At 38.1% G+C, this 23,822-nt stretch overlaps 1 protein-coding gene across 1 annotated transcript in view; it reads left to right on the top strand.

Annotated features, from left to right (window-relative positions):
• The first annotated feature begins 4,233 nt into the window (after nt 1-4,233).
• INTS8 (integrator complex subunit 8) overlaps nt 4,234-23,822 on the top strand; it is a 49,803-nt gene continuing 30,214 nt past the window's right edge. The window contains exons 1-10 of the mRNA XM_080802631.1: nt 4,234-4,556; nt 5,876-6,050; nt 8,245-8,385; nt 8,909-8,980; nt 9,930-9,981; nt 10,873-11,055; nt 15,121-15,228; nt 16,548-16,700; nt 19,532-19,632; nt 20,059-20,200. Of these exons, the coding sequence (XP_080658757.1) occupies nt 4,427-4,556; nt 5,876-6,050; nt 8,245-8,385; nt 8,909-8,980; nt 9,930-9,981; nt 10,873-11,055; nt 15,121-15,228; nt 16,548-16,700; nt 19,532-19,632; nt 20,059-20,200 (1,257 nt within the window). The 5' untranslated portion in view covers nt 4,234-4,426. The remainder of the gene's footprint in view (nt 4,557-5,875; nt 6,051-8,244; nt 8,386-8,908; nt 8,981-9,929; nt 9,982-10,872; nt 11,056-15,120; nt 15,229-16,547; nt 16,701-19,531; nt 19,633-20,058; nt 20,201-23,822) is intronic.

Raw genomic sequence — 23,822 nt, 5'->3', positions numbered from 1 at the left:
ACTCCCTATTTTCTACTAACGAGGTGTGTGAAAACGGGCAAGTCACTTAACTCCTCTGAGAGTCAGGTTTCTCATCTATAAGATGGGCATAATACTGTGAATGGTACCTATTTATTGTGGGGTTGTTATGAGGCTTAACTGAGATGGCGTGTGCAAAATACTCTGCATAGTTCTGTGCATAGATAATATATAAATATATATAAATATATAATATATTATGAGATATGTAATATATATAAGTATATGCATTATATATATAATATATGTATAATATATAAGTAAATAAAATACTCTGCCTGGTTCGTAAGTGATAAATAAGGTCTTTATTTGCAATTTATATTTATTGGTATTTACCATATTAAAAATTAAAACTGAGAAATTTTAAAAAATATTTAATTCATTTAAAAACCTCATGAATCCAGGGAACAAGGCTGGGCTTAGAACATTCTGGAAATCCACACAATCTAAAATGGTGGAGTGGCCCAGTGGAACTGGGGATACTACACTCATTTAAAAATAAAAATAAAAATCTGGGCAGTAGTTACCATCTGTCTGCCTTCCCCTGGGGTAGTGATCCCGGGGTCCTGGGATCCAGCCCTGCATGGGGCTTCCTGCTGGGGGTTTGGGGAGCCTGCTTCTCCCTCTCCCACTCCCCCAGCTTGTGTTTCCTCTCGCTGTGTCTCTCTCTGTCAAATAAATTAAAATCTTAACCAAAAAAAAAAAAAAAATTAAATTAAATAAATTTTTAAAAATCTGTTGAATTACTACATTGTATGCCTGAAACTAATATAACACTGTATGTTAATTGGAATTAAAATAAATAAAAATAATACAAATCACAAGCCTGTTATATGTTGACATAATTTTTATGCGAAATGACTTATTTTCATTTAAAACTCTGATAAGGAGATGGCTTTGTTTTACATTCTTGCAAATCTCTTTCATGTATGACTAACAGAAGACAGTGGGTTCTCATATCTGCTTCTGTTTTCGAATACTATACATCCTTTTGGTAAAAATATATACGAAGAAAATCCAGCTTCACATAGATATGTAGTTGAAAAAAGGAGTATTTTGGGGTGCTTTTGCTGTCTTTGTTGTTATAACATGTAAATTCAAGACCCATGTTGCATTCAGAGCTTAAAGAAAAGGAAAAGGAGCATTTTAAGTCTTTTCAGATAATTGTGGATTTTTTTCTTTGATACTACACCAAAACTCAAGAAAGTGTTTTTTTTTTTAAAGTTTAGTTACAATTTGGAATCTGCAATCGTGTTGATTGTACTTTTCAAACTCTGCTCATTGATTACTGAGCCTAATATTTTCTTCAGTGTTTAACTTGGATTCAGATATCTTCTTTTGTAGATTGCATTTTCTTGACAGCCCAGTCTTCTATTGGACTGTTTTGTTTTGTTTGGTCCTTTCTTATTTTTTTTTTTTAAGATTTTATTTATTTATTCGTCAGGGCGGGGGGAGAGAGTGAGCGAGCACAGGCAGAGTGGCAGGCAGAGGCAGAGGGAGAAGCAGGCTCCCTGCCCAGCAAGGAGCCCGATGTGGGACTCGATCCCAGGCCGCTGGGATCATGACCTGAGCCGAAGGCAGCTGCTTAACCAACTGAGCCAGCCAAGCGTCCCTGGTCCTTTCTTATTAAAGAGACACATAGTGCATAGGGTAAGCTTTTAATCTCTGCCATCATGCTGCTTAAATTCATGCTTAGCATCTGGCACTTAACAGCTGTTTTAAAAATTTCTCTGTGCCTGTTTTAACACCTGAAAATGAAGACAATAATGAAACCCACCTCATAGGGCTTGAATGAGATAATATGCATGTTATGGATTGAATGTTTGTGCTCATCCGATTTATATGTTGAAATGTTGAAACTCTACCACCTAACCTGATGGTATTAGTAGGCAGGACCTTTGGGAAATAATTAGGATTAGAGGAGTTCATAATGGTGGAGACTTCTTGGATAGGATTAATGTCCTTAGGAAAGAACTGGCTTCCGCTCTGCTTTGTCAGTTGAGGAGACAATGAGAAGTTGGCAGTCTGCCCCCCAGAAGAGCTGTTACTAGAATGCAACCATGTTAGCACCCTGATCTTGGACTCTGAGCCTCCAGAACTGTGAGAAATACATTTCTGTTGTTTAAAAGGCCTTCAGTTTATGATATCTTTTTATTTATTTTTTTTTAATTTTTAAGATTTTATTTATTTGACAGAGAGAGACACAGCGAGAGAGGGAACAAGCAGGGGGAGTGGAAGAGGGAGAAGCAGGCTTCCTGCTGAAGGGGGAGCCAAAAGTGGGGCTCGATCCCAGGAACCATAGGGTCTTGACCTGAGCTGAAAGCAGCAGCTTAACGACTGAGCTCGCCAGGCGCCCCGCAGTTTATGGTATCTTGTTTAGCAGCCTGAATGGACTAAGACAATGCATGAATCCATGTGCTTAAATCCGCGCCACAGTGAATTCACAAATGAGCATTGGCTACTATTACTAGATTTTTTTTTTCTGCATACAAATCACGTGTCCAAAAGTTAGCACCCTCTGGACATTTCCACTCTGACACCTAATGGGAGGTGCATATTCAAACATTTTCAACATGAATTTCAAACTTTCTCTTAGCTATTCACTATACTGATAAAGGATGGAGACACAGGTCAGCTACCATTATCAATGGAGTCAGGAATATGGGATCCGTCCTTTCTCCCCTCACCTTTTTATGCCTAACTGGTGAGTAAAACATGCCAAATTTTCCATGAAAATGACTGTTTAATCTCCCTGCTTATATTTTATTAATTTAGTCCTCATGGTTTTATTAGTCTAATATATGAATGATTTCTTTAGAGCCTGGAATAGAATTGCACTATTGGGGGGTAGTGACCCAGTGATGGTTTTTACAGTGAGAAGAGGACAAGGAACGGGGCCCCAGGGAACACTAAAATGAAAGAGGAGAAGCAACACAGAGCCCAGAAAGAGGACTGGGCAGGAAGAAAAGGCAAGGATTGCCACTGAAATATTTTAATCACTTTCACTTATGAAGGAGTTAGTTCCATTTGTTTTTCTTAAAATTTATGAATGCCTTCCTTCTTCATTCTGGAAAAGACCATAAGCAACTGATCTTATCCTCGCTTATCCCATGTTGGAAGCAGCCTGGATCCAGCTGAAAGTTCACCAAAGCTATGGCTCAGCCCCTTCTTTGTTGGGAAATCTTGGGCAAATGATAACTCTGGAACCTCAGTTTCTTCATTGGTTAAAAGGTGTATAGTGAGTTTGTTAGTAGGAGAAAATTACTCGTGTGTATGAAAATAATATGCAAAAAAAAAAAAGCACTATATGAGATCAGGTAACATGCATGTTCTAAATGTCAGCCTTGTTTAAAAAGCCTAACTGGGGGCACCAGGGTGGCTTAGTTGTGGGGCTCCCTGCTCAGTGGGGAGGCTGCTTCTCCCTCTGTCCTTCCCCTCCTTGTGTTCTCTCTCTCATAAATAAAATCTTAAAAAGCTAACCTGCATTACCTCATTTACCTGTATTATCTAATTTACCTGTGTTATCTCAAGCTCTGCTTTGAATTCTCTTATCAACCCTAAGATTAGGTACAAATATGGAAACTAAAGTTCAGAGAGGTTAAACAGCTTAACCTAGACGAGTTTGCACTCTTTACACAGAGCGTGTGCATGATCTATGAATACACTTTTCCCGATTTTAATTGCTAATTAAAAAACACATTACAGAATGGCGGTAAATGTAAAATGGGATTAACAGTATCTCTAGCTGGGATATCAAGAGGATTAATTGAGTGCTAAATATTGAGAGCTAGTCCTGAGAAGTAACAGAAAAGCTGGATCTCACTGTGGGGCATCATTCTGTCATCTTTCGGGGAAGGGTGGTCAGGGACGCTAGTGCCCAAGCCAGTAGGGCGCCTCCACCGAGCGCACCTAAGTGGAGGAAATCCAGGAAATGGAAAAGGGGAAATTGAAGGCACCGAAGACAAGATTTGCCTGGATCACAGTTTACACGCGTAATCTTCGCTGTCTTTTGAGGACATTGACGCCCGCTGTAATCCTGGATGAGGCTGTTCTATTTTCTTGCTGAGAATCTCCCAGGGAAGGGGGAAAGCCCACCTGCGACCCAGCTTCTTTGCCAGTCGTCTCCCATGGCAACCGGGGAGGAGGCGTGATCTCAGGGCTGGCCCCGCCCCATCCCGACAAGTCGGACAGCGATTGGTCCGGTGGCGCGGCGGTGGCGTAAGGAGGCGGGCCTAAGAGCCCAAGCTCCTGCTGGGCCGCGTCGCCATTTTGAGTTGTGTGGGTTTCCAGGACGTATTGAGTGTGGTCTCGCCCCGGGAGGTTCCGTAGATCACAGGCCAGAGGCACGCGTCCGAGTGTCAGGTTGGAGCCGGGAAGCGTCCCTGGGGGTAGCGGCGGCGGGGGCAGGATGAGCGCGGAGGCGGCGGACCGGGAGGCGGCCACCTCCAGCCGGCCCTGCACCCCGCCGCAGACCAGCTGGTTCGAGTTCCTGCTAGAGGAGTCGCTGTTGGAGAAACATCTGCGCAAGCCCTGCCCGGGTAAGCGCGGCGCCTGCACCCCGAGGGGACGGGCACCCCGCCGCGGGCGCCTCCCGCCTGGCTCTCAGGACCCGCATCTCCTCGGCCACGAAGCTGCGGGCCCGGGAGGCGCGAACCAGTGTGGAGCTGTGGCCCGGCACCCTCGCTAAGCCTTCAGCATCCCAGAGACGGGGCACTGCCGTGGAGGGCTTGAAAACGCAAAACCGAGGCCCTCCTGCCTCTCGCGCCCTTGGCCCTTTTACTGTTTGCGGTTTTAGCATCTGCGACATGGTCGTGTAAGATTGCGTGGGCTGGGGAGGCTGGCTCTGACACACCCCTACAGAACGCCGGCCTGTGATCAATTTGGAGCGGGCGAGAAATTGCTGTTCTGGTGCTGCTCCTGACGCTAATTCGTTGTATTTTAGGTTCTTATTTAAATGTTTTGTTTCTCAGCGAGGGGATTTTACCGATTGTATATACATCTATACACATACACACACACACATACGTATAGATACCCATATATTTGTATGTTCCACAGTTGGGCTGTAAATTAAAATGAGGAAATCTCCCAAGAGTAGGACATGCTTTACAGTTGTAACATGGTTGTTCAATGATGATCAGGATTAATAACCCAGTTAATGAGTGCTGTTAGGGAAGGAGGAAAACTCCAGGCATGTCTGGAAAGAGGTACTGGCATGAAAAGGTAAGTTTCTTGAATAGTACTTTGCTTCTAAAGTTCATAAAGATGTAACTTGCTCAGTCTACATCAGCCTTAACTATAGAGACAACTCTGCCAGAAGTTAGTGGTTTCACTCGGGCAGTTTTGCTGCCTGTGTCATATTTATTTTAATTTTTTGCTTTTCATATACTTATTGAGTGCTTTCTGGGTACCAGGCTTAATGCTTCTCATCTGTTATCTCATTTAATTTAGCCTTCATAATCTCAGGTAGGTGGTGGTGTCTTCTGTTTTGCATTGATGGAAACAGGTGCAGAGAGGTTAACCTGATGCAGGTCGCACTAATTGTTAAAACAGTTCTAAAGATGACATGTCTTTCCTCTAATTAACATTGGTTATTTGCTGATCTGGAAACCTAAAACCATTATGTTCTTACTCTACAGGTGTTTTCTTCTGCACCAGTCTCCTACCCTTTCTCCTTACCGCCCTTTCTGATCTCTGCTGTAATCCCCAAGCATACTTCTTAGAAATCATATTCCTTAGTTATTATAACTACACAGCTGTTGGGGTTCTTTTTGTGGCCAAAAACCAGTACAGGGAAACCATTTGCATCTTCATAATTAAAACTTAAATTTAAGATTTTTTTTTTTTTTACATCTAGATCCTGCACCAGTTCAACTTATTGTTCAGTTTTTGGAACAGGCTTCCAAACCTTCAGTGAATGAGCAAAACCAGGTGCAACCTCCGCCTGATAACAAGAGAAATCGTATTTTAAAACTACTTGCTCTTAAAGTTGCTGCACATTTGAAGTGGGATTTAGACATATTAGAGAAAAGGTATACAATATTTAAAAGAAATCTATTTTTGAAGTACTATTTAGATACTTAACGTTATTTCTATGTGTGCTTATGATAACCAGCCCTTAAAGTGCAAATTATTTTTCTGTATTTTCTTGGTAAAATATGCAACTCTTTTTCAAAAGGTATAAAATACTTGAATGTTAGATGAATTTAAATCACCTTTTAAAGTATAGACTTACCTATAGTGACTTAGTTTATCATTATTACTTGATATGATGACTAGGGAAAATCCACACCTAAACAGTTGTAAATGTTTCAGTCTATTTTTACGTATCTGAAGAAAATGAATGAAAATTAATGATAGTTATGTAATATAGATGATTTGCTTTTAAATAACTCAGTTATTTTTTACTGGTCATAAATCAGTCACTGGCTCCCGAACTATTAAAAATATCTTAGAGTCAGTGCCTGTATTTTAACAAATAAGTACTGTCAAGGCTATGCTTAGGAAACAACTTGTTTTCCTCCCCTTTTTCTCACAATTTAAAGAGAAAGTACTTTGTAAAATTCAGAAACTAGGAAGGAAATAATAGTGGAGGGGAGACAAGTACTTCTAACATTTTTGTGTAACTTTTGTTGTTTCTCTCCCAATTTTTTTAAGTAATTTTTATACCCAACATGGGGCTCAAACTCTTGACTCCAAGATCAAGAGTTGGATGTTCTACTGAGCCAGCCAGGCACCCCTCTCCATATACATGTACATATATGTATATGTATGTATATGTAAATATATACATATATATATTATTTATTTAAAGATTTATTTTAGGGGTGCCTGGGTGGCTCAGTTGGTTAAGTGGCTGCCTTTGGCTCAGGTCATGATCCCAGAGTTGTAGGATCCAGCCCCGAACTGGGCTCCCTGCTCAGTGGAGAGCCTGCTTCTTCCTCTCCCTCTGCCACTCTGCCTACTTGTGCTCTCTGTCAAATAAATAAATAAAATCTTTAAAATATATGTGTGTATATGTATGTTTCTTTATTTTAGAGAGGGAATTAGTGGGCGGAGAGGGAGAGAATCTCAAGCAGACTCCCCGCTGAGCTCTGAGCCAGATCCCACAACCCTGAGATCATGACCTGAGCTGAAAACCAAGAGTCAGATGCCCAACTGACTCTGCCACCCCAGTGCCCCTTCTTTTTTCCCCAAATAACAATATCATGAACATTTCCCCATTTTGGTTTTTTGGAGATAATTCCATCATGTGGAGAATTTATTAACTGTTCGTTCATTGATATTTAGTTTATTTCTACATTTTCACTCTAATAAGTCAGAGCCTTAAATATCTTTGTCCTTAAATTTTATCTGAATTTTTGGTTATGTCCTTAGTACAGATTATTAAATTGCTGACTGAAGTGGTATAAACATTTTTAAATCCCATGATGCATAGTGGTAGATTGCATTTCAAGAGTTGTACTAGTTTATGCTCTCATTGGTAGTCTTTAAACACTTTTTCACCACCCTTCTGCAGCGTTAAGCATTAGAATTAAAGGAAAAAATTCTTTGAGGAAGAGCCTGTCCATTAGTAGACTGGAGGTGTATCAAGAGATAGTGATGTGTACAAAGAAAGTATGATGTATATGATACAGGTGGAAATTGAACACTGATGGAATATTTGATAAGCAACTGAAAACTTTTTAGATGTGAAATTAATACTGTGACTATGTTAATTTTTTAAAGTTTTAATTATGTCATCTCTGCATGCAAGGTGGGGCTCGAACTCGTGAACCCAAGACCAGGAGTCACATGCTCTTCCAACTAAGCCAGCCAGGCACCCCCCACCCCCGGTTCAGTTAATTTTTTGGAGATATGTTCTGAAACACTTAAGGAAGACATGATTTAATGTTAAAAATTTGCTTCACAATAGTATAGGAAGAAGGGAAGTAGGACTAGAGATGAGACCAGATTAGCCATCAGCTGATAATTGTTGAAACTAGATGATGGCACATAGGGGTTCGTTATATTCTTACTACCTTTGTGTATGTTTAAATTGTTTTCATAATGAGATTTTAAAAATATTTTGAAATTTAATATTTCTGTGTAAGTTGTTGGGACAGGTAAATAAAATGGCCCTGTGGATTTAGTCCTTTAGCAATTTAATTATGTTCAGTGAAAATACTGAATTGTGCATTTTATGCCTCTTAAGCAGACATGAACCTTTTACTTCTTTCTTTTAAGTTTGTCTGTTCCAGTATTGAATATGTTACTAAATGAATTGCTGTGCATCAGTAAAGTTCCTCCTGGGACAAAGCATGTGGACATGGATCTGGCCACTTTACCTCCAACCACTGCCATGGCTATCCTTCTCTACAACAGATGGTAAATTTTTTCATAGACCTTAAATGTGTTAGGCAGCCTCTTTTTAATTGTACTCTGGCCTTTAAGGGTATGCCTTTTTTTTTTTTTTTTTTGTAAGGTTTTTTTTGTTTATCAGAGAGCACAGTTTGGGGAGTGGGGAGGAGGCAGAGGAAGAAACAGACTTCCCGCTGAGCAGGGAGCCTGAATTGGGGTTCAACTCCAAGACCCTGGCCCAGATCATGACCTGAGCCAAAGGCAGATGCTCAACTGACTAAGCCACCCAAATGCCCCTTGGGTATGCTTTTAAGGGTCCCCTATAACTAGAGGTCTCTCAGAGGATCTTGTAAACTGTGAGTCTGATGGTGGAGAAAATTGATGACTGCATAGTTGAGCATTCTGATAAAAATGTGGATGATTTATGAAATTTTTATCTGAATTAAAACTTCGGATAATTTACATTACAGATGTTCTAAGGAGTACTTGAAAAAATAAATGACATTTATAATGTATTAAATTTTCTTTTTTTTTTTTGTCTTTTCTTCAGGGCAATTAGGACAATTGTTCAAAGTAGTTTTCCTGTCAAACAGGCAAAACCTGGACCTCCTCAGTTAAGTGTGTAAGTTGGCAGATATGACCCTTTGTTGGCACTTTTTTCATCAGAGTTAAAAAAAAAAATTTTCTTGCAAATTTTTAAAAACCCGTGGTACAGAAGGTGTAGAGTAGAACCCAGAGGGCAGAAGGCCTGCATCCAGGTAGGTTTGAAGGAGTTGGAAGGGTAAGAGAATCAGGTAGGGCTCTGGGCATCTAGAATAGAGAGCTCTAGAAAGATGGGGGGGCAGGGCACTTTGTGAATCGTGCCTTTCATCTTTGGTGTTAGCTTATCTGCTCCAGAGTATTAAGATTTCCTCATATAATTAAATTTATGTGAAGGTGTATTTGTTCTATACATGGGGAAATTGTCTTAATATGTAAAATTGATAGGAGTCCAAAAATTAATTACTGAATTTATCTGTATGTGGAGTTTTAAACCTAATACTTAAATTTTAGGTAGTTTACCCAAATTCGGGGCTAGAGAGCATAGTTTCTAACTTGATATAAATGAGCTTTTGCTGCCAGTAAGTTTTAGTTTTAAATTGAGAGTTATTATTTTTTTAAATACAAAGCAAATGGGAAAATAATGGTTAAATAAGCATCATAATTGAGTTTTTGTGTTTTTTTTGTTTAATTTTTTTAAAGATTTATTTATTTTAGAGTGTGCAGGTGGGGGCAGGGGCGGAGGGAGAGATTCTTCAGACTCCCTGCTTAGCACTGAGCTTTATACTCAGGGACAGATCCCAGGACCCTGAGATCATGACTTGAACAGAAATCAAGTTGTTTGGATGCTTAACCAACTGACCACCCAGGTGCCCGAGTTTTTATTTACTTATTTACCTTTAAGCGTGAATAGAAATAGCATTAAAAACATTTTTATTTCAATTCCAGCTCACTTTGAATAATGCTCTGACGCTTAGACTTTATAGTCCTTTGAGTAACATTTGATTATTTTCAATCATTTTCTCTTTCAGTATGAATCAGATGCAACAGGAGAAAGAGCTAACAGAAAATATTTTGAAAGTAGTAAGTATTGGCATCAGTTACAATTTCATATTTCTGGGTTGTATGGCAGTTCACGTGCTGCTTATAACCTTGAGTATATGAGAATTGGCAAGGTCTAGAAGCAGTGACGTTTAGGTTTTACTGTTAGAACATAGTTTGGTAATAATTGTAAATTGTACAGCTTTTCAGTGTTAATGGTGGTGCTTTACCATTTTTTTGTCGAATTGTCATGATACTTGAGATTAGAAAAATCACTCCTTCAGTGATATTTTTATATTTAATATTTCCCAGAATTCTATAATAAGCACATATTACTTATATTTTAAAATTACTTCTACAGTCAGGAAAATGTAGCAGTTACTTTTTAAATCTAGTTAATATAAAAGTAGAAATATGGGAGTTACCATAATTTAAAAATGATCTCTGTAATTCTTTAACACCTACAACGTGCCAGAGATACTCCATAAAGTCCAGGAGCTGGGAGAGGAGAGGGAAGATAAGAAACCTTCTGTATCTATATCTGTATAAAATTAACATGCTCTGTAGTATTTTGAATGTGGAAGGAAAAAACCTGCATTATTTTATTTTTGTTACTAGTGCCTACTAAATGGCTGACACAGTGATGCAAACAAACATTTCTGGAATAAATCAGTGGAAACAAATCTTTTAAAGCATTTTTCTTTCAAATTTTCTTTCAAAAAAATCTTTTCTACTTCATTTCTAATTTCAAATAGGAACTTCTGTATTTTTTAAAATTTAAGATAACAATCTCAACAGATCTAATTGCACTCCTGTGTTAAAATTTTTTTTTAATAACTTAGTACAGCAAGCTACTGAGTATCCTGTAAATATATTTTGGTTAATTTTCTGTGATTTCTGTATTTTAATAATTCTTTTATTGAATTCTTGTAGCTAAAAGAGCAAGCTTCTGATTCTATTTTGGTGCTAGAGGCAGCCCTTAAATTAAACAAGGATCTTTATGTCCACACGATGAGAACACTAGATTTATTGGCAGTGGAGCCAGGTATGGTAAATGGAGAAACGGAGAGTTCTACTGCTGGATTGAAAATCAGAACCGAGGAGATGCAGTGCCAGGTATTTATAGCTGTGTTTAATCAATGCGTGGCAGATTTTTGGAAGACCTTAAGTGAGATCATTCTAGCGTTACTAATTTCTGCCTTTGTCTCTCTCATTTTGACTTAAGATGCTGTTTAAAACTTTGCATCATATTTATTTTTTAAAGATTTTATTTGAGAGAGAGCATGAACACATGCACAAGTAGGGGGCCTTGGGGGATGGGAGAGGCAGAGGGAAAGCAGATTTCCCGCTGAGCAGGGAGCCCAGTGCTGGGCTCCATCCCAGGACCCTGGGATCATGACCTAAGCCAAAGGCAGATGCTTAAACGACTGAGCCACCCCAGCACCCTTTTGCATCATATTTAATTTGTAAATTTTACAAGACTTAACTTAAATTTTCCTAAAAGAAATGGAAGGGAAATTTTGTTTGATTTATCATCTCTGAAATTGCTTCCCAGTCATGTTTAGGAAACAAGAATTTAAATATTGAGAATGCAACGAGCATGCAACTCATTTTACAGTTCCTTCATAATATTAGATAATTTAAAAAAAAAAACCCTGCAAAACAAATACTATGCTTTGAAAAATGTAGACTCGTGGAGAAAGTAATTAGTTTTTTAAGGATCTTAAGGTTGTCTGCTTTCTGTAACTCTGGGCTCTAATCCCTTTGACAGGTTTTTAGTTGATGTTGTGAGAAATTATGTATTCATGGTGTCTTTTTCTCTGTTGGATTGTAAACTTTCTGAGGTGTCTCTTTTTAATGTGTATTTCGCACCTTCTTCACTTTTAGCACAGAACCTTGAGTATGATAGAAATTTTAAAACTATCGAGAACCGCCTAAAGAGGGCCGTGAGGATAGTGCATTTTATATTCCGTGTTCTTTTCTTTGTGTGAGTTGGCATGTTGTCGTCTTTTTTTAAAAAGTTTGGTAGAAGGAAGAAATGAAACAAGATGGGATCGGGAGGGAGACAAACCATAAGAGACTCTCAGTCTCACAAAACAGAGCTGTTGGGGGTTGGAGGGGTATGGAGAGGGTGGTTGAGTTATGGACATTGGGGAGGGTAGGTGCTATGATGAGTGCTGTGAAATGTGTAAGCCTGATGATTCACAGACCTGTACCCCTGGGGCAAATAATACAGTATATTTTAATAAAAATAATTAATGAAAAAATCGCAACAGTTTGGTAGTTTATTTTTAAAAAATTAAATTAAACTTTACCCCCAAAGTGGGGGTCAACCACCCTGAGAGTAAGTCTCATGCCCTACCTACTGTGCCAGCCAGGTGCCCTTGCATGATTGCTTTAATCACTGTTTCCCATTCTGAAATGGGCAGGAATAACCATAACTTGCGAGGTACCTTTTCAGATTAGCTGGTTGCAGAATTGAGAGTAGTCAGTTTTTCAGTGCCTGATGAGATCGAGGTCACAGTTGGAATAGGAGTAGTGAGGACTGACAGTTGGTAACTTCTTTAAATTGTTAACGAAACTTGCATGTAGGAAGGCTTCTGGTACGTAGTATCTTATAATCACTGAGAGTCTGTTTAAAGATTATTGGTAATACTTCTGATTTTCACCGTAGACTGGGTGATAGAACATGAAAACCAGAACTCTTAACAAAACATCTCAGTGTGCTAGGTAAGCTATCAGATATTCTCTTAATTACATAGCTGAGTCCTGATTCTGTGTCTTGAATGGCAAATTAGTAGCAATATTCACTTCCTGGCATAGTAATATTTAAAGTGCATTCTTTGTATTACTAAAATTTACCTGACGTAAAAGGAAAAAATCTTTACATTCATTCCCCTGTAAATCTGAAAGTATTTACTGTCCTTTAGGACCGCTTTATCATCAGGCTTTTTGTTTTTAACCTATTGACTACCTCTTGATTATAGAATTTAAACTTGTTTTATTTTTTTAATTGGGAGTTCAAGCTCATGTCCCTGAGATCAGGAGTCATATGCTATACTGAAGCCAGGTGCTTCTAGAATTTAAACTTATTTTAATGGAGGTGCCTGGCTGGCTCAGTTGGTGAAGCATGTGACTCATGTAACTAAGTTGGAGCCCCACCTTGGGTGTAGAGACTACTTAAAATCTTAAAAAAATTAAAAAAACTTGTTTTGATGGCTGGTTAATATAGTAATACTTGAAAATACCTTTTTGGTATCTTGTACTTTGTCTTTATCTGGAAAGGGGAATTACATGAAACTAATGTATGTGTGGATATGTGTATAAATATCTGTATATCCATTTCCTTTTTTTTTTTTTAAAACTTTAGCACCCCTTTGCTCCAGGTGTGAGGAAGCACTCTAGAATGAAAATCAGCCAGACATTTAATGGGGACTAAATAGTGGAAAGCAGTATCCTAGAGGTGGAGAATTCATCCTGATTAGCTGAAGAAGACGGAATATATATATATATATATTGCATAAAAGTAAAGCATAGTTCTAATGCATATCAGACTGTTACAGCTTAGGAGTTTAGAGGAGACATAAGTACCCATTGGCTAAGGCTGGTTTTGTGTAGATGGAAATAAAGGGTGTGGAATGAAGTTTATTTCTAGGATCTGGTATGGGTGGGAAATTGAAAAGGCTGATGTGGTTGAAATCAAAGAGAGTGAGAGATTTGGAGAGAGAAGTTAATCCAAATTCTGAGACCCTTAATGATGAGGCCAAGGGATTTGAACTTTTTCCTACTTGGGGAAATAATTTGAAGACTTTTTTTTTTTTTTTAAGATTTTATTTATTTGACAGAGCGATCACAAGTAGGCAGGCAGAGAGAGAAGGGGAAGTAGGCTCCCCGTTGAGTGGAGAACCCTATGCGGGGCTCGATCCCAGGACCCTGAGATCATGACCTGAGCTGAAGGCAGAGGCTTAACCCACTGAGCCACCCAGGTGCCCCATTTGAAGACTTTAAAGAAAGATCTGTCTGGTGGGTACCTGCGTGGTTCAGTTAGTTGAGTGTCTGACCAATGGTTTGTACTTGGGTCATGATCTCCAGGTTGTGGGTTGAGCCCCATAGCATGCTCAGCACAGAGTCTGCTTGAGATTCCCTCTCCCTCCTTCAAATAAACCTTAAAAAAAAAAAAATCAGATTTGTCAGCGATGTGTAGAATAAACTTGAAACAGGATATAAGGAGCTGTAGGAATCTGGATTCAAGCCTGGGCTCTGCCAGTACTTGGTTATATGTCTGTAACCAGACATTGTCACTTTCTGGGCATTGTTCCTGTTCAGAAAATGTTCAGGTTGGATTAAATAATCTGAGTCTTTGAGTTCTGCATTTGGTGAATCTAGGCATGAATTTAAAAAGGTTCTTGAAGAAATAAACAGATTCTATTAGTACTTTTCCTGTTGTTTTTTTTCTATTTTTTTATAGTTCAAATTTCTTACTATTTCACTCTGGCCGTTTAGTTGCTCTCCCCCACTTTAAAGAGAGTGGAGATTGGGCCGCCTGGGTGGCTCAGTTAAGCGTCAGACTCTTGGTTTTGACTTAGATCATTCTCTCCCTCTACCCCTTCCCCCACTTGTGCATACGCCTGGCGCTCTCTCTGTCTGTCTCTAAAATAAGGTCTTAAAAAAATAAAAGAAGTAGAGATGGTAGAGAATCCATTATGATGGTGGATGCAGCAATGGTGATGGTAACATCTAGTTTCCAGTGGCAGCCCTAGCAAGAGTATATAGCTCGTTGCTGCTCTCTGTGTAGTGCTGGTGGCCACAGGTGATAAGAGCTTTGGAGTCTAGTGTTGAGATGGCTGCAGTACTCACTAGGTCACTTTGGGCTCTCATCTGGCTTCTTGCCTCCCTTGCCCCTTTTGTTTTCCAAGCCTGATTCTTTGACCCAGTAATTCTAAAGGTCACCTGAAATCTAAGAGTTAAATCTATTTTCTGCTTAAATCAGTCCACTGGATTCTGTTGCTTATGACTAAGAATGTTGTTTTCATTGCTCACTGAAATTTTTTTTTTCCTATATATGTACCTGTGTTTTGCTGAGATAAACATAATTTTGTGTTTTGTTAGCTCTTAAAAATGAAAAGTTACTAAACCAAAAAAAAAAAAAAAGTCACTAAACAAATTTCATTACCATTTTAGGTGTGTTATGATTTGGGTGCAGCATACTTCCAGCAGGGCTCTACGAATTCAGCTGTCTATGAAAATGCCAGAGAGAAGTTTTTTAGAACCAAAGAACTAATTGCAGAGGTAAGTGTAGTGATAACAGGCACAAGATAATCAGTCCTTAAAAAGTCCATGTAATTTTTGACTTTTTCTGATGATAATAAAAACAAGTGTTCATTGTAGTACATTTGGTAAGTTTTAAAAAATACTGAGAACATTTTGAAAATCTGTAGTACTACTGCTTAGAAATTACCCCCCTTGTCATTTTAGCTTATTTTCTTCCTATTTTCATTCTTTGTTTTTATACAGATAAGCTTAGACTGACTATATTTACCATACTGTTACCATGCCTAAGTCTTTGGATAGACACTTAAATGTATTCTCTTCTGCTGTATAGATGAGCTGTGATTTACTTCATTTCCCTAATATTTGGGCATTTATGTTTGCTACTTTATTTATTATAAAGCTGTGATATTTCTGTCTCCAAGCATAAGTTTTTGTTTGGTTTAATATCAAGTCAATGGTGACTAAATTTGTAAAGGCTGTGAAACATAAAACCAAGTTGCTTTCCAGGTACATTTCTCTCAGGATACTCTCATCTGCAGTGCAGTGTGTTTTTCCTTTTTCTTCCCCTTCCAGTTGCTAATTTGGTTGGGTGAAATAACAGTAACTTTAAAACATTTGCATTTTCTTAATTCTTAGTAAGGGTGAACTTTTTCATGTTTGTCACCTGCATTTTTACTTGTATGATACTCGCAACTGAATTTTGGTATATAACTAGGTTTTTATGTGCTTGGTGCCTAGAAAAATTCCTATTTCAATCTCTCGTCATCAGAGAAATTGATTAAATGTTCAAGAGATTTACTTTAAATCTATTCTAGACCTATTGGGAATTCCCATTTTCCTTTGTCCAGGCATTCATCAGATTTGTTCTCATGTTTTCTTAAATATCTTAAGTTGTTTTTTAACAGTATTAGCTTTTTGTTAATGTCTTAATTGTCATATCTACTTAGAGTAATGACGTCTGCCTTTCGTATGTTGGTCTGAAAACTAAACCAGGAGTCAGTAAACTTTTGTAAAAGGCCAAATAATAGATATTTTAGCCTTTGTGGGCTATATTCAGTTTATGTTGCATATACTCATTTTTTTGTTGTGTTTTTTGATTTTGTATTTTTCCTTTACAACCTTAAATTGGTTCTTAGCACAAGGGCTCTACAGAAATTGGCCACAGGCCAGATTTGGCCTGTGAATACTAGTTTGCTAACTCGTGCTAATTTTTTATGGTTCCTCCATCCCTGAATTTTCCATTACATTTTCTTGTACTGTTAAAATGCATTGACTGGGTACTAGACTGTTGTTTTTGTTACATTGGTGGATAATGATGTATACTTCTTACTTTGCAGATAGGTTCATTATCTCTTCATTGTACCATAGATGAGAAGCGGTTAGCGGGCTATTGTCAAGCATGTGATGTTCTTGTACCTTCTGATAGTACATCTCAGCAATTGACTCCGTATAGTCAAGTCCATATTTGTTTGAGATCTGGCAACTATCAGGTAAGATGTATGATAGGGATGTAACAGGGTAGTTGAAAAGTCTTGGAAACCAGACAGAACTGAGTTCAAAATCTGGCATCACCATTTACCATTTGTATGATTTGGGGCAAGTAAAACAGATTGACCTCTAAAATGGTGGTAATAGTTAACTCATTTCATAGGCTCCCTATGAGAATCAAGTGAGAAGTTATAGTTTATAAACTAAGCCGTGCCTTGTACAAATATTGACTCATTTTGATACTATCCTTTCTTGAAGGTAAAGAATTTGCCCATATTAAGTAAAAATTTTTTTTAAAGATTTTATTTATTTGACAGAGAGAGCACACAAGTAGGCAGAGAGGCAGGCAGAGAGGGGGGGGGGGGAAGCTGGCTCCCTGCTGAGCAGAGAGCCGGATGCAAGGCTTGATCCCAGGACCCTGAGATCATGACCTGAGTTGAAGGCAGAGGCTTAATCTGCTGAGCCACCCAGACACCCCTTAAGTAAATTTTTAAAGAAACTCTGTAAGCAGAACTTTTAATTTTTTAAATTAAAAGTAGAGAATTGTTAGTTTTGTGGACCCTTAAGTCTTGTGTCTGACTTAAAAGTATGGCCTTACAGCCCAGCCTTGTTAGGCACTGCAGATATTAAGACTGAAGAAGAAAGTGACCAAAGTGGTGTTGGTAGTTTTGGATGGTCTCTTACACAGCTTGCTTTACCAATGGGTGTGGTTCTTACCTCAGTTTTACCCATGCAAAGGGCTTAAATTAGTCTTGAGATTTTTATTGCCTCCTTTGGGTATATATTTTTAGTTTTATAATGAAAATCACTGGGAATTAGCATTTGTACTTTTAAAATCTTTATTGGAAAGCTTTCTAGAAAATGAATAGTGCCTTCATGTTAGCTCAAAGCAAGAGTCATAAATGACAAAGCTATAGCATATCTTTAGTTTTGTCTCTACAAATAGGCTTTTAACCGAGCTTTTTATTTATTTTTAAATTAAATTAATTTTTTAAAAAAGATTTTATTTATTTGAGAGAGAATGAGAGAGCACAAGCAAAGGAGAGAGGGAGAAGCAGGCTCCCCACTGAGCAGGGAGCCTGATGAGACCTTCGATCCCAGGACCCTGGGATCCTGAGCCAAAGGCAGATGCTTAACCGACTGAGCTACCCAGGTGCCCCTTAGCCGAGCTTTTTAGTTCACTCTTAAATAGAATTGATTTTTTTCCCCCCACAGAAAATAAGAGCAGGGATAGTACTTCCTCCCCCACCTCTGCCCCCTTTTCAAATTCTCCTTTGCCTTGGGGAAGAAAACTAAACTTTCTTAAAGACAGATTAGATACAGATGGATTTATATAGACATCTTTTAGTTATATATCCCTAGTATAGGCTTATGGAGGGTGGAAATCAGTTACGGTAAGATTCAGAATCTTAGGAAACTCTCTGGGGTGGTAAACCTTTGTAAACAAGACCTTAGAAATATTACTCATGGATAGGCATATGTTAACTGAATATAATGAAAAGCCAACATTTATAAATCAGAAGGTATTGTAATGAGTAGCTGGGAAGAAGAAAATCACAATTTTATTACAATTCTGAAATTTATCACTTCAGTTATATATACAGGAGTATTGTAGAAAACATATTTAGCCTGGTTTTAAAAATAGGGTTCTATTTGTATAAACTCTGTAGTTTTTGTGCTGATCGTGTAGTTATTTGGTGTGCCTGGGTGGCTCACTTAAGTTCGGTTAAGTCCAACTTCTGATTTCTGCTCAGGTCATGACCCTGGGCTGGTGGGATCTGAGCTGCGTTCCATGTTTTGACTGCCCTGAGAGTGAGCTTAAGTGAGCCTACTTGGGATTCTCTCTCTCCCTCTCCCCACCCTACCCTCAGTGAGTGAGTGAATGAATGAATGAATGAATATAGTTATTTGAACAGCTATAACAAATGTGTCTTCTCGCATGTGGGAAAAGGCTGTCTTGCCTGTGTGTAGGCCTACACTGTTCATGTTTTGCTATGGACAGTACTTGCTCCCTAGTTGTGAAACCACCTTGGTCAGTACTTTTGTAATGGTGACAGCTGATTAGCTTTAAATGTTTCCAGAAATCCTCTTCCCTATCTCCATGTGTTACCACTCCTTTCAACCCTTCTGTTAAATTGCTTGATTATCACTCCTTTCTCCTCCTCTTCAATTGCTTGATTAAGAGCTGAGACAAAGTCTGTATGGAATGATATAGGTATTTTCTGTAATTCACTAATGACTATATTTTAAACCATTTAACTTTATTATAATTGTTTTTTTGTGTGCTTTTTCCAGCTCGGTTATTCAACTGTTTTAATATTTTTAAAAGTTTGTTGTATGAACCTGTGTTTAAAGTGGATGAGAAGAATTTTTACAACTTTTTTTAAGGGTTTTAAAAATTTATTTGAGAGAGAAAGTGAGTGAGCACAGAAGGAGAGGGAGAAACAGACTCCCCACTGAGCAGGGCTCGATCCCAGGACCCCAGGGTCATGACTTGAGTCACCCAGCACCCTGAATTTTTACAACTTCTAATAATGTACCTGGATTGCTTCTGATTGATTGAATCTTCCTTTACCTCTTATTTTTGGTTCATGATCTTCAGTTTGAAAGGGCAGGGTTTGGGGGATGGTAGGTGGCTGTTTTTTATCTTCAATCTAATTTTAAAGTTTTAGAAAAGATTTTCCTAGTAAGATGATTTTCTTTCCTAGTTTCATGATTTTCTTCAATATATATTTTCCATTATAGAAAGACTCTTTTTTTCTTTTTGGAAAGACTTTTAAAGAAACTTTGCCATGATTTTTGAACTGAATGCAATTTTATGTCTGTGTTCTAGGATGTAGTAAAGATTTTCATTGAAGATAACTTAACCTTCAGTTTACCTATCCAGTTCCGGCAGTCAGTACTCAGGGAACTCTTCCAGAAAGCTCAACAGGGGTAAGTAAGTAAATTGAAGAATTACTTTCTTACTTTTGGATAAAAGAGCAAGTGCATTTTGGGTTTATCAAAAATAACCTCCAAATTACCTATAAGACTGTGACAGTAGTTTAACCTTTATTAGAAAATAGGAAATTAACACAGCCAGAGGAACCACTTTAATGTTCATCTAATCCATTTTAAAAGCACTTGGGAAAAATTAGCAGAATTTTTCCAGAACCATCTGTTACCTAAGCTGTAACTAAATCGTCCCTTGACAGATTTAAAACTTTTCTGTTCTGCTCTATCCCCACCCTTGACATGTGCCTGAGTAACCTAAAATCTTACCTCTCAAGGATAAATAACTCATTCTTGTCAATTTGGTTTTGTAATATATACCTTTTATTAAAAAGAATGTATTAGTGCATCTCCTTTTGTATTCTACAGAAATGAAGCTCTAGATGAAATCTGTTTTAAAGTCTGTGCCTGTAACACAGTCCGTGATATATTGGAAGGTAGAGCGATTAGTGTTCAATTTAACCAGCTATTTCTTAGACCTAATAAAGAGAAAATAGACTTTCTTCTTGAGGTAAGACACTTTTTCCCTTTTTGATTTGTAATTTTGCTGTAAACTTAACCAATGACCTCTTTGTTGTCAAATCCAGTGCCCTCTTTTCTCTCTTCATCTGACTTGCCAGTGTTGGATACTCCTGACAGACCGCGCTCTCCGTCCTTATCTTCTGCTAGAGCTCTTTGCTGATTCCCCAGTACCAGGTTTTCCTTGGTCGTTCCTTGACGTCTCTTTTACTCTCCCTTTAGTGTTTCTGTTTACAGTAGTTTCGTTTTTGGCTCAGTTATTTCATACCATTTTTAAATTCTTATTTAAAGCTTCAGTCATGTGTTGACTAAACATTCCCAAATCATAACTCTAACCTCTTCTGTGAGCTCCAGAATCTGTTTTTGTTGGATCTTTCTACCTCTTTAACTGTCTTAATATAACAGACATTGAGAGAAATATAGAAAGCACAGTTAATACCAACTTAGTTCCAAAAATACAACATTGCCAACACTCTAGAAGTCCTTTTTATTTTTATTTTTTTTAAAGATTTTATTTATATATTTAACAGAGAGACTATGAGAGAGAGAACAAGCAGGGGGAATAGGAAAGGGAGAGCAGTCTTCCTGCTGAGCAGGGAGCCCGATGTGGGGCTTGGGGCTCAATCCCACGATCCTGGGTTCATGACCTGAGCTAAAGGCAGACGTTTAATGACTGAGCCACCCAGGTGCCCCAGAAGTCCTTTTTATGCCCTTTACCAAAGCCTCTCCATCTCCCCTTGAGGAAACCACTATCCTGCCTTTTGTGATAATTTTTTTTTTGCTTTTCTTTATAGTTATGTCACCTTTATATGTACCCTAGAGAATATTCTTTAATTTGCCTTTTTCAAACTTTATAGAAATGAAATCATACAAAATGTATTTCTTTTCCTTCATTAAATAATATGTTTATCAGGTTTTTTCTAAGTTGTATGCATTTATAGTTGACTTTTTTGTTGCTGTAAGATACTAGCCGCTTAATATATTGTTTGTAACTATTTTCTATCTTTTTATCTTGTTGATGGCTTTCCTTGCTATGCAGAAGCAGATGTAGGCACAACTTGTTTGTTTTTTCTTGCCCTTGCCTTTGGAGTCAGCTCCAAAAAAAAACCCATTAAGACTGAGGTCAAGGAGCTTACCGCCTATGTTTTCTCCTAGTTTTATGGTTTCAGGTCCGTTATTCAAGTCTTTGTCCATTTCGAGTTAATTTTTACATGTGGTGTACAGCAGTGGTCTATTTTCATTTGTTGCATGTTGCTGTCCAGTTTTTCCAGCACCATTTGTTGAAGAGGATTGTCTTTTTCCCCATTATTTTCCTGCTTTGCCAAAGATTAATTGACCATATAATTATAGGTTAATTTCTAGGCTTTCTGTTCTGTTCTATTAATATGTGTCTATTTTTGTGCCAATACCATACTGTTTTGATTACTATAGCTTTGTGGGGGTTTTTTGTTTGTTTTGAGATTTTTTTTTTCTTTATTTGACAGAGAGAGTGGGTAAGAGAGGGAATACAAGCAGGGGGAGTGGGAGAGGAAGAAACAGGCTTCCCACTGAGGAGAGAACCCGCTGCGGGGCTCGATCCCAGAACCCTGGGATCATGACCTGAGCCGAAGGTAGCCGCTTAATGACTGAGCCACCCAGGGGCCCTGGTTACTATAGCTTTGTAATAGAAGTTGAAATCTGGAATTGTGATGCTTTGCTTTTCTTTTTTTAAGACTGCTTTGGCTTTTCAGGGTTTTTTTTGTGTGTGTGTGTGTGTATGATTCCATACAAATCTTAGGATTGTTTGTTCTAGTTGTGTGAAAAATGCTGTTGGTATCGTGGTAGGAATCGCAGTAAATGCGTAGATTGCTTTGGGTAGTATAAACATTTTAATAGTACTTGTTTTTCTTTTTTTTTTTTTTTTTTAAAGATTTTATTTATTTATTTGACAGACAGAGATCACAGGTAGGCAGAGAGGCAGGCAGAGAGAGAGGAGAAAGCAGGCTCTCCACGGAGCAGAGAGCCGGATACAGGGCTCGATCCCAGGACCCTGGGATCATGACCTGAGCCGAAGGCAAAGGCTTTAACCCACTGAGCCACCCAGGCGCCCCAGTACTTGTTTTTCTGATCCATAAACATTTCTTTCCATGTCTTGGTGTCATCTTCGTCTATCCCAGGACCCTGAGATCATGACCTGAGCCAAAGGTAGACGCTTAACCACTCTGAGCCACCCAGGCGCCCCAAATTTTTAAATTTTTAAAAAATTTTAATTCCAGTTAACATACAGTGTTATATTCATTTCAGGTGAACAATATAGTAATACAGCAATTCCATATATTATTCATTGCTCATCAAGATAAATGTACTCTTAATCCCCTTCACCTTTTTCATCAATCTTCCCACCCACCTCCCCTCTGGTAGTCCTCTAGATATTCTCCTAGGTAAGAGTCTGTTTTGGCTTGTCTCTCTTTTTTCATTTGTTTTGTTTCTTAAACTCCACATACAAGTGAAATCATGTGCTATTTATCTTTCTCTGAAGCTTAGCTTTATACTCCCATTCCATCTCATTGTTACAAATGGCAAGATTTCATTCTTTTTTATGGCTGAGCAATATTCTGTTGTATCTATACACATCTTCTTTATCCATTCATCTATCATGGGATGTTTAGGCTGCTTCCATAGTTTGGCTATTGTAAATAATTCTTAAGTAAACATGAGGTTTATCTATCCTTTTGAATTTAGTGTTTTTGTATTCTTGGAGTAAATAAATACCCAGTAGTGCAATTACTGAATTACATGGTAGTTCTCTTTTTAATTTTTTGAGGAATCTCTATCCTATCTTCTGTGGTAGCTGCAGAGATACGTTAATTTTAAGGGTTAAACTACCTTGGCTTCCTTGTAGTAAACTCAGCTAAGTCATGACTTTTTAAAAAATTGAGATATAATTGACGTGTAACGTTATATTAGTTTTAGGTATATGTTCACTTTTTAAAACATTGCAGGATTTAGTTTGTGATATTTTAAGGTGTTTTACATTTGTGTATGAGGTAGATATAGCTCTTTTTTTGTTTTTTTTCATATCCTTCTTTTGATTTTGGTACCAAGCTCATACATACCTCATAAATAAATTGAGGGATCTTTTTCCCTTGCCTGGAAAAGTTCTCATAAAAATGAACTCATTGCTTCTTTAAGTGTTTGGCAGAATTTACCAACGAAATATTTGGGCCTGGAGATTTTTTGTGTGAGGGAAGATTTCTGGCATTGCTTCAGTTTCATCAGTGGATATAGAGTTAGTGTATTTTTCCTGATTATCTTTAAGAGGTTATTTTTTTTTTAAGAATTTATCCACTTAATCTGAATTTTTTTTAAGAAGGCTCCATGCCCAGTGTGGAGCCCAGTGCAGGGCTTGAACTCAAACCCTGAGATCAAGATCTGAGCTTGTGACCAAGAGTCAGACATTTAACCAGCTGAGCCACCCAGGTGCCCCCACTTCACCTACATTTTTAAGTTTATTATATTTTTAAAGTGCTTAAAATGGGTGGCTCATTCGGTTAAATGTCTGCCCTTGGCTCAGGTCATGATCTCGGAGTCGTGGGATTGAGCCCCATATTGGGTTCCTGCTCATCCGGGGAGTC

Source organism: Martes martes (assembly GCF_963455335.1).
Source record: "Martes martes genome assembly, chromosome: 4".
NCBI lineage: Eukaryota > Metazoa > Chordata > Mammalia > Carnivora > Mustelidae > Martes > Martes martes.
This window is presented reverse-complemented; position numbering and strand designations above follow the sequence as displayed.